The sequence below is a fragment of the Tupaia chinensis genome, unplaced genomic scaffold (assembly GCF_000334495.1).
Source record: "Tupaia chinensis unplaced genomic scaffold, TupChi_1.0 Scaffold144255_1, whole genome shotgun sequence".
Taxonomy (NCBI): domain Eukaryota; kingdom Metazoa; phylum Chordata; class Mammalia; order Scandentia; family Tupaiidae; genus Tupaia; species Tupaia belangeri.
Genome location: NW_006204113.1, coordinates 113,253 through 124,029, shown reverse-complemented (window position 1 = coordinate 124,029; position 10,777 = coordinate 113,253). Strand labels below are relative to the sequence as shown.

The 10,777-nt window shown below is 58.8% G+C and overlaps 1 protein-coding gene across 1 annotated transcript in view; it reads right to left on the bottom strand.

Annotated features, from left to right (window-relative positions):
* The window catches only part of SEMA4G (semaphorin 4G), a gene marked incomplete at its 3' end in the record, with an annotated part of 13,339 nt that extends 3,572 nt beyond the window's left edge, over nt 1–9,767 (bottom strand). Inside the window, 14 exon segments of the mRNA XM_014583317.2 lie at nt 9–70; nt 235–395; nt 514–629; nt 845–1,067; nt 1,172–1,316; nt 1,889–2,058; nt 2,147–2,316; nt 2,507–2,620; nt 3,026–3,119; nt 3,209–3,307; nt 6,397–6,459; nt 6,724–6,872; nt 6,965–7,467; nt 8,729–9,767. Coding sequence (XP_014438803.2) covers nt 9–70; nt 235–395; nt 514–629; nt 845–1,067; nt 1,172–1,316; nt 1,889–2,058; nt 2,147–2,316; nt 2,507–2,620; nt 3,026–3,119; nt 3,209–3,307; nt 6,397–6,459; nt 6,724–6,872; nt 6,965–7,088 — 1,690 coding nt within the window.
* Between the last annotated feature and the right edge of the window lie 1,010 nt (nt 9,768–10,777).

The window sequence follows — 10,777 nt, the reverse complement described above, 5'->3', positions numbered from 1 at the left end:
CCACTCACCTGTGCCCCTGCTGCTCTCACAGCCTCGATTTCCTCTCTCTACATCCTGTATCAGTGTGGTTCTGGAGACAGAAGATCAGGATTCATGAACAAGGGGAGCCAGGCTTCAGTCTCCCCAGCGAAGGGTTGACAGGGCCGTTGGCAGCCACTAGCCCATATGCCCCTACCGCTGGTGGGCCTTTCTCCTCCACTTGCTCCCACTGCCTCCCACCTTCTACCCTGGGACCTGTTGGCTTGGGTGGTGGTTGCTATGCAGGCGTGGGTGCTGGGGTTCCAGCCACAGTAGGGGTCCCGGGCCAGGATGCAGTCATAGCAGGAGCGGTAGCGGGAGCAGCTGGACAGCGGTAGCTGGATGACTCCACTGGTGGCCCCGACATACAGGCTGTGCTGGAGCAGAGAGGACAGCTGGTCAGTAGCGCCCCGCAGCTGCAGACTCAGCTGTGCCCAGCTGCCCACCCCCTCCCCCATCCCTGCAAGGTCACTTCGAGGGTCAGGTCAGGACTACCTGCATCGGAGAGACGACCAGGTTCTCCACAGACTGGGGCTCCCTGAACACTTGCATCTCTTCGATAATGTGCATCCCAGAGCCCAGGACCACAGCCTTGTGGATCCAGCCATCAGCTGGCAAGGAAAGGGCAGAGGTCAGGTCCCAGCAACAGTGTCTGCTCTGGCACCCCACAAGAGACTTCAGGCAACAGCCTGGGGCCCTGAGGTTGGGGATAAGCATTCAGTAAGGGCTTCAGGACCCTGGGGCACGGACTAGTCCCAGCGGGAATGACTGGATTCAGAGGTGCTAGTGGTCAGGGTCCCAGGATCAAGGGTCGGGTCAGCAGCACCTGTGCCCAGGAAGAGCAGGTCATAGGTGGGTCCGGCAGGGGTGGTGACAGGTGTCCCCGTGAGGTGTGTGTAGCGCACATTGCGCTTGAGCAGCAGGGGCCGGCCGCGTGTGGGCACCACAGGCCGAGCCATCAGGGGGTGCAGCTTCACAAAGTCCAGGACCAGGGAAGGCAAGTCCTGGGATGAGTTGTAGCCTCGGCTGCGCAGTGAGTCTGTGATGCACTGGGGTGGAGGACGGTGGTGCATCTCAGAGCTCCACCGCTGCCCCCGCCACAGTTCCCACCCGGGCTGTCTCCTCAGCCCTGGCCCCAGGCCTGGGTGCTCACCGAGCCAGGTCGGGGCTCGGGCACCCCGCCCTCATAGCGGCCCCAGCGCCGGGCTCCATCCTGATACTCCATGTAGGGACCTGCGAAGACAGCCTGCACCTCAGCCAGGTCATAGCGGCAGATGGCCGAGGCCTCCAGGGTCTTCCTAGGAATGGGACACGGGGGAGGGGTTGAGTCATGCTGAGCAGAGGCTGCCCCCTGCCCACCCCGCTTAGTCTAGAGCCTGCTGTCACCCTAGGGGGTGTTGCCCTTTCCTGGGTGTCTGGTCTGCTGTGGCCCCTGGCCCAACCCTAGCTTGGCAGCCAGCCCTCCCCATAATAAATCTGTGTAGTTTTTTTTTTTTTACTTTGTTATAGGGTACGTGTGCTCAATAGAACAAGAGAGAGAAAAAGGGAAAGTGAGAAATCACCCCCTGGGAAGATGACCATGCCATAATCCCTTCTCCACTCTCCCCTTGGGATTTTGGGCACACATGTGCCAGGTGTGTGTTCCAAGCCACCAGGTGTGGGACTTCAACAGAAGTCAGCCATGTGGGGATCCAGCCTCCCCATCCACCAAGCCAGTGGCTGGGCCCCCACAGGACATTAGCGCGCCGGGGGGGGCCCCCCCCCCCCCACCCACAAAGCCAGTGGCTGGCCCCACAAGGGATCTTATCCTCACCGATTTCTGCTCCAGCCCCTGCCCTCCCCAGCTGCCTCCCCGTGCCCCTGCACTGACCATTGCGTGGTCAGCGTGAAGGCGGCGTAGAAGTGCGTGCGGGCTGGGCCGTCAGCGTCCAGGCTGCAGACCCCACGCAGCGTCTCGTACTGCGGAATGTGGCAAATGAGGCGAGCCTTCAAGAAGGACGTCCATTTCTTCTGCAGGATCTTCTTCCCTCCCAGGTCTCCCTGGGGTGGTAGGGTATGGGGTCACAGGTTAGGAGCTAGGGTCAGAGATCCAGCCTCCACACGCAAGCCCCGCCTCACCCCCATTCACCTTGCAGACACGGGCCACCCGGGCCACGCGGTGGCTGTTCCGGCTCTGTGGGAAGCTGCCGGCGCCCTCCTCCGCGGCACGCTCGGTGAAGAAGTAGTAGACCTTGTCGTCGTCACCCCCGGCGCTGGCCTTGCTCTCCCGCACCAGGACGGAGAACACAAACTCAGCGTCTGTGGGCGGGCAGAGCGGGTCTGAGTCAGGCCAGGCCCCTGCCCTGACCCCTGCCCCCGGCTCACCAGCATGCGGGAGTGGGAAGGACAGGCTCACCTGGGGTTCGGGTGACACGGCCAGCTGCCCAAGGAAGGACAAGGGAAGACACAGTCCCCAACCCCCCATCATCCTGCGCTTCAGCCTGCTAACCATTGAGCCAGTGCATGGGCGCCTCCTCAGTCCTCAGGGAGTGCGGGTGGCGGCTCCGGCGGATGTCAGGAATGCTCCGGAACTCGTACCGAGTAGCTGTGTAGAGGCCTCCGTCTGGGGCAGCCACAGGCCAGGCGCAAACAGGGTACAAGACACACATGGGGGGACCAGCAGTTAGCGTAACGGCTATGTCACTGGACTCCCGTGTAGTTGACCACGGTTTGAGTCCCGGACCATGTGGCTTGAACTCACGCCGTGTGCGTGTGTGCCCAAGATCCCGAGAGGAGAATGGAGGAGAAGGGATTGTGGTGTGGCCATCCCCCCTGGGGGGGGTGATTTCTCGCTTTCTGTCTATCTCTCTCTCTGTCTGTCCAGCGAGTGCATGCGCCCTATAGCAAAAACCTCTCAAAAAAAAAAAACCACACACACACACACACACATACACATGGGGAGCGAGCCCTCCCGCAAGAGCCACACGTTGCGCTGGTGGGTGTGGGGCGGGGAGGAGGGCCTGCTCACCAATGATGAGGCCTGTGAAGCCGCGGGCTGGGTCATAAGGACACTTCTCCTTCCCCTCCTCAAAGCTGGTGGGCAGGGTGAAGGTCTCTGCATCCTGGGGGATGAGGAGCCTGCTGTCAGGGACCCCGAGGGCAGAGGGGACAGGGCTGGGCAGGGCAGCGAGCAGTGCGGGGGCATACTCACGATGGCGGCGCAGAGGGGCTGGAAGGCATGAGTCCCACATGCGTAGAGGTGGGTGGCGTTGAGCCGCTGGAGGAACCGCACGTGATTGAAGCACTCTGTCTGCGGTGGAGGGGCAGAGCTCTCAGTCCGGCACCTGGGTCCTCCATGAGTCTAGTTTGGTAGTCTGGCTCTTGTCCCCACCCACAGGACACACCGTTCTTTCCAGCAGCCCCGTGGGCTTCTCGCTGCCCAGTGCACAGGACACTCCCTGGGACTTACTGTGACATGACCCGCTTTTCTCCTCCCTCCCTGCCTCCACTCCACCAGCTCCTCTAGTCCCTCCACCCCCAGTTCAGGAGCTCCTCCTGGGCCTCCCACCACCCAGAGGTGCTCCTTTTCCATCAAGCTCATCCTCAGTAGTGGCACCCTCTGGCCCTGGAGCTTCCACTCACCCTGGGATGATGCTACCAGATCTGTCCTCAGGCCCCAGCCCTGTCCCCCGGACATCCACAGACACATCAGCCTGCCTGTCATGTAAAGCCAAGCGCGCCACCTCCTCCCGAACGCGTGCCTTCCCTCTGAACCTGTCCATCCAGTCTTTCCCACCTCTCCATCCGTCCGACGATAGTCCAGAACCCAGGCGTCATCCTTGCCCTCCCCTCTCCCCCACCCCACACCGGTCCCTCTCCATGACCAGTTCTTTGTCCTAAATGTCCCTCGCCTTGGTCCACTTCACCTCCACTGCCACCACCACCCAGTCCAGATGATCGCCACGGCCTGCTCCAGACACGGCAGCAGCCGCACGACGTGGACAGCCCTCCTGAGGGCTGCTACTCTCAATAAACACGACTGCGTGTGTTCACGCACTGTGCAGCAGCACACCCGCAGAGCTCTGCTGGGGACAGGTCCCCGTCGACCCCGCCTCCCCGGTGGCCTGCACAGGGCACTGCTGCCCCCCGCCCCGTCTCTTCCCAGAGCTGTTCTACCAATCAGTACACTCACTCCCCTCTGATCCAGTTCACACAGCACGTTAAAAAACTAACGTAGGGGGAACCAGCGGTTAGCATAATGGTTATGTCGCTGGACTCCCACGTAGTCAACCGCGGTTCACGTCCCGGACCTGGTGGCTTGAAACTCATGCCGGGCGCGTGTGCGTGCGTGCCCAAGATCTCGAGAGGAGAATGGAGGAGAAGGGATTGCGGCGTGACCATCCCCTCTGGGGGGTGATTTCTCGCTTTCTGTCTCTCTGTCTCTGTCTGTCTGTCTGGCGAGTGCACGCGCCCTGTAGCGAAAATCTCTCCAAAAAAAAAAAAAAAAAGAAAAAAAAACTAACGTAGGGTGCCAGCTGGTAATACAGAGGTTAAGGCAGCTATATCCCACAGCTGTATGGTTCAAGTCCCAAACCCGGCCACTTGAAATTAACACGCCTGACACGTGTGTGCCTAAAATCCTGAGGAGAACAGAGGAGACGGGATTGTGGCATGGCCATTCTTTCTAAAAGAGTGATTTCTCACTTTTCCTCCCTCTGTCTCTCTCTGGTGAGTGCACACACCCTGTGGCAAAAGAAAAACAAAGAAACTAAAGTAAAACTAAAAAATAAAAAGTAAAGTGGGTCCATAACTAAGGGGGCTCTCCAGCTCGCTCAGCAGAGTCCCACGTGCTCCAGAGCCTGGACGACTGGCCCTGCCCCTTTATCTGGCCCTGCTCACCCCCTGCTAGCCACACTGGTCTTCTCTGCCAGCTAATACCCCAAGCAGCCACCCTCTTTGCTTCTTTTTTTGAGAGGTTTTTGCTATAGGGCGTGTGCACTCACCAGAGAGAGACAGAGAGACAGAAAGCAAGAAATCACCCCCCGGGGGATGCCCACGCCACAGTCCCTTCTCCTCCATTCTTCTCTCAGGATCTTGGGAACACACATGCGCCTGGCATGAGTTTAAGCCACCGGGTCCAGGACTCGAACTGCAGTTGACTACATGGAAGTCCAGCAACATAGCCATTATGCTAACTGCTGGTCCCACTGTCTGCATTTTTGATATATCTGGGGGATTCATTTGTCGATTAAAGTCTGAGAGACTCTAAGTATGAAACTGTGAGGGTGCCCAGCATTGCAGGACAAAGCCCAAACTCCCAGCTAGATTTGTGGTCCTCTGTGGTCTGGGGTCCCCTGGCTCGTCAGCCACTTTTTCTAGCCACCCTGCAACAAGAGGCAGCCTTTGATAGGAGCTCCTGGAGCTGTGTTTGCAGCGGTACTTACGTCACTGCAGACCCACCCAATCAGAACCCCTGCCCTGTGGGCTGCGACCATCTTTTATTTTTTTTATTATTTAATTTTTAATTTTTTTTTCTTTTTTTGGAGAGGTTTTTGCTATAGGGCGTGTGCACTTGCCAGAAAGAGACAGACAAGAGAGAGAGAAAGTGAGAAACCACCCCCCAGGGGGGATGGCCACACCGCAATCCCTTCTCCATTCTCCTCTCGGGATCTTGGGCACGCACCCACGTGAGTTTAAGCCACCGGGTCCAGGACTCAAACCATGGTCAACTACATGGGAGTCCAGCGACATAGCCATTACGCTAACTGCTGGTCCCTGACCATCTTTTAGAAGTTCCCCAGATGGTCTGTTACACAGCTGGACACAGGACCTCTGCAGGTCCGAGCTCTTCAGTCAGCAGGGGCTGACGCTCACGTCCCTCTGTGCTTCCGGGGAACGCTGGGTGCTTGAGCTACTCCCTACCTAAGCCTCCTTTTCCTTATCTGTAAGATGGAGGGTGATGCTAGCCATGTGTTTATTCTAGGACTAGGTGAGATAAAAGCTAAGCATTTATAAGAGGTTATTATTATGATTATTGCTTGGGAGCCCTGGGGGGGGTTAAGATGCCACTGCAGGCCAAACTAGCAGGCCACCAGATGTTTGGATTACAAGTGCTGTGCCCAGCTGGCGCCGTGTCTTGGTGGTTAAGGAAGCTGGATCTCACATGGCTGGCTGTAGTTTGAATCCCAGCCCTGGCCACTTGGAAAACACAGTGGAGTGTGCGTGCACGCCCCGAAAGAACTGCAGGGCCCAGGGCCTGCCACCCCAGCAACACTCACAATGTTTACCGTGGTTGCTGAGACTGACTGGCAGGTCTGTACGCCTGTCTGTGTCGTCATGAACCCTGAAGGCCCTGACCGAGGGGGAAGAAAGGAGCTGCGGACAGGGCAGGCCACGTACCTGGTTGTTCTTCCCTTTCTGATGACATTTGCTTTGCATCTCAGGGGAGGCCTCCCAGTGGATCTGTTGGGGAAAGGGAATGAGTTGATACACTGACCTCGATACCCATCACCCACAGGACCAGGCCATCGGACCCCAGGGAGCTACAGAGATTGGGGTGGGGAGAATTTCAGGAAGAGCACAGGATGCAAGGGAGACCAGGGCTGGAAAGGGCCGCGCTGTGTAGCCAGGGACTATAGGAAGGTCGGCAGGGTTTCTGGGAGGCTGAGGGGCCAGGGAGCTAGATGAGGCTGGAGCTCCTGAGAGGGCTGGGGTTTCAGGGCTGACCTCTTTGTGAGCCCCGTCTCCTATGTCACGGGCACTGAGCGAGAACAGGGCGCCGCGGGCTCCCACCAGCAGCCTTGCTGAGGCCTCCTCCAGCAGCAGTGTCGAGTAGTTCTGGGCTTGGCCTCTGAAGTGCCTGGTCCCGGAGAGCTCTGCGGAGAGCAGGAGCCGTGAGCCTCCTCCTGGCGCTGCCTCCCCACCCCCAGCTCTGGCTCTCACTGTCTTCCAAGGCTGAGGGTCTAACCTTCGTAGGGGATAGTCATCCGAGGGGTGGCATCTAGTTCTCGTGATGGTCTCCGCAGCGAGGGTCCGGGGACTGCAATTGCTGTGAAGAAGCTCAGGAGGAGAGGCAAGAGCCTACCCCACATCTTCTTGGGGAGGCCCAGACCAACAAGACCCCTAAGACGAGCCAGGACCAGAATCACAGGGGGCGATAGGACAAACACTCACAGGGGTCAGAGTCCAAGGAGGTCACTTGGAATGTTAGGGGTCATAAGGCCGTGGGGGTCAAGGAGTCATGGGGCCAGGGGGGGTCCTGGAACCGGGGAGACATGGAGTCACAGGGCTGTATGGCCATGGAATCACAGCTGAGAGATCAGAGGGAGGGGCAGATCACAAGGCTTTCTGCATCAAATGCATACTCCATGGTGAGAGAGAGTTGTGTAGTCATGGAGGGGTTGTGGGTCACGGATGGGGTCACCCTGCCCCCGACAGCAGAGCACGTCCTGGTTCTCCGAGGTCTGTTTTCTGAAGAAAAAATAGGAAAAAAGGCACTTTGATCTGTGTGTGGGTGGACGATCGCATTACTCAGACTTCAGGAGGTGAAGGGAAGAGGCCCAGCATCCAGAACCCCCATGCCAGGACCGAGGACTCGCAGTCCTGACCATCTCTATTCTGAGGCAGAAGCTGGGGTGTAGAACTTGCCCTCCCTTTTGTTAAGAGAGATTTTTGCTATGGGCCTGTGTGCACTTGTCAGAGAGACAGAAATCAAGAAATCATGTCCTGGGGGGATGGCTGCGCTGCAGTCCCTTCTCTCGAGATCTTGAGCACACATGCACACGTATCAGGTGTGTTTTAAGCTGCCAGGTCCGGGACTCAAACTGCGGTCAACTATGTGGTAGTCCATCGACGTACCCATTCTGCCATCTGCTGATCCCAGAACTTGCCCTCCTTATAAGACTCTCTTCAACCCAAACCTAGGGTTCCAGCCCTTCTCTGGCCCCGCCAGAAGCTCTGCTAGGCCCCTTTTCGGTGGAGCTCCAGCTCTCGGGAATGCCTGCTCCGTCCCACAGTGAGACCCGACCAGCTGCTGCCCTGCTGCTGCGGGGGTGCCTCCGCCGGAAGGCTGAGCGATGGTTAATAGGCCGCAGGAAGGCTGAGCGATGTTTAATAGGCCTTTGTTTATTTTGCCCTGCTTCCCTTTGTTTTTTCTTGTCCCTGGCCTGAGAGCTCCCTCTGGAATTTCTCTTTAATTAGACACTTCTCCTTGGCATTTCTCTCTGAGGTGCACATCTCTGTCCTGCCCGTGCGAGTCTGTACTGCACCCGCTGGCTGGGCATTCACTCGTGTCCCTGCCTGTGAGCAGGCACTCAGAGGCACGGGAGGGGGGACCTGGGTCCCCTGGCTGCACAGGTACGCGGTCTGTGCAGGGGCTGGTGCACATGGCACTGAGCTGAGACAGCACTGAAGAGAGGGGAATGAGGAGACCCCTGAGCTCTGGGCCACTTCCCTTGGTATATCTTATTTTTGAAAATTTTATTTATCATTATTATCTTTTAAAATGTGCCACAGGGCACATGCGCTCACCAGAGAGAGTGAGTGAGAAAGTGAAAAAGCAAGCCACCAGGTCCAGGACTCAAACTGTGGTGAGCCACGTGGGAACCGAGTGCCCTAACCACTACACCACCTGCTGCCCCCCCACCACCCCTCACATCTTAAAGACACTCCCTCCCACCAGTTGGGGCTGGGGTAGGGTGGGTGGAAGACTTCTCTGACCCCCATAACAGACCTCCTGCTCTCTGAGGGAGCTCCCGAGGGCTTCATAGGCTGAGCAAGGCATGGGGGAGGCCAGACCTACTCGTCCCATCAGACACCCACAGGCAGGGCCAAAGGGTGCCACTGGTGTCCCCTCTCCCTTCCAGGTCAAATATTAACTATCTGGCCTTGGAGAGTGGGGAGGGATCACGAGCTGGCTGGAGGGACAACAGGAATTTGGAGTACTAGCTCAAGAGACGCAGTGGGCAGAGCCCGGGGGTGGGGAGAGAGGAGGGTCTGGACCACAGGGAGAACGCCAGCTCCTGTCTCCTGTCTGCGGTGGGGGCGGGCGGTAGAGGCTCCAGGCAAGCTGCCCCGCCCCGCCCCTCGCTGTGGTGCACACCTGTTTGCTTTTGGGCCTCCTATTTGCTCAGCACAGAAGAGGGAGAGCCTTATGGCTAGGAGGGATCGGTCTCCAGGACTGGGCGGGAGGAACACGCCCCAGGCCGAGGGGCCACTCAGCACGGTGCCTGGCACACTTGCACTGGCCTACCCTAAGACGCGCGTGGGTTCAGAGAAAGGTGATAGCACACACATGGGTGTGCACACACGTTCACAAGGAGGGCTGTGAGTGTGTGTCCACAGCAGGGCACACTCAGGGAGGTTTTTGCATGTGTGTTCACACAGGGCTGTGGTCATACGTATTCACATGTAAAGACGTACTCACACACCCATCTGTTTACAGGTCACAGAACTTAAGAGGCTAATGAGTTATAAACCCGCATATGTGGGTACACACAAACGACTGCACACACACATGCATGCATAGGGACACGCACACTAACCACTGATACAGGGATCAGGCACAGTCGTGGTCACAGAAGGGTCATGTACATATGTGTTCAGAGTCCTCAAACACATAATTACACCCATGCAGAGAAAAGTACACGTGCATACAGAGGTCCCATTCTCGCTGCAGGCCTGGAGGCTGCCAGTGTCCACTGGGGTGCATGCAGAGAACCCCGCCTCCCTTCCCGAAAGTCCCAGTTGTAAGGCGAGATTCCAAGTGTGTGTGTGGTGCAGGGGACCGGGAGACTTCTGACCTGTGTGCTTGACGGGTGCATGGGTCAAAGCTGCTCTGCAGGGCAGGGAGGGTCACTGACCCAGGCAGGAGTGGAGCCCTAGCTTTGCGGAGGAAAGAGACTGGAACTGCACCTCTGCTCCTCTACGCCTGGGCAGTTCTAGACAGGAGCCGGGCAGGAGCGCTCAGCCCCCATTTAACCTGTTGGGAGGGTGGGGCCAGACAGGAGGGACAGAGCACGCCACCCTCCACCCCAGTGGCAAAGGGAGCTCAAGGTCTCCAGTTCACACCCCACACTCCACCCCGAGTTCCACGGTTCGAGTCCCTCCCCAGGGCACCCCCTAAACTCGGATCATCTTCCCATTATTGTGGATTGTAGGGTGGAGGACACTGGGGAGGGGGGACCCTCCCAACAGGATCAATGGAGGACCAGCGGGCTCTCGACCTTCATCCAGACGCCCACCTGCCTGGTGCAGGCGGCCCCCCTCTGCCCAGTAGGATGGCGGTCTCTCCTGGCTCGCAGGAGCCCCCCCACCCCCTCACTATCCAGGACAGTCGGCGATTCTCTCCTTTCTCCAGGTCTAACCTCAGTCTCCACTGCTGCGGCCCGAGGACAAGCTCTCCTTCGATCCCGCTGGACACCGGGAGACGTGACCCAGATCCTGGGGACACTGTCCGCCACGCGGGTCCCCAACTCGGCGGTGGTCGGTCTGCGCCCCGCACGGCCCAAGGCCTGACCCCCGCTCCTTCAAAGCCTTTATGCAGGACCGGGGGCTTGGCGATGAGAAAGGCCTGGCCCCGCTTGGAGGGTGGAATGGACGTGGGGAGGCCTTACCTGACCTGCGCCCCCGACCCCTCTTCTGGCTCAGGCCCCTTCGCCGCCCGCACTCCCCACCTCCCTCACCTTTGCGCTGGGATCCGGGGCCATAGAGACAGCGACGCGGCTCCGCGGCCCCACAGCACCAGCTGCGGGAGGAAGGGGCCGCTGCCGGAGGCGGGGCG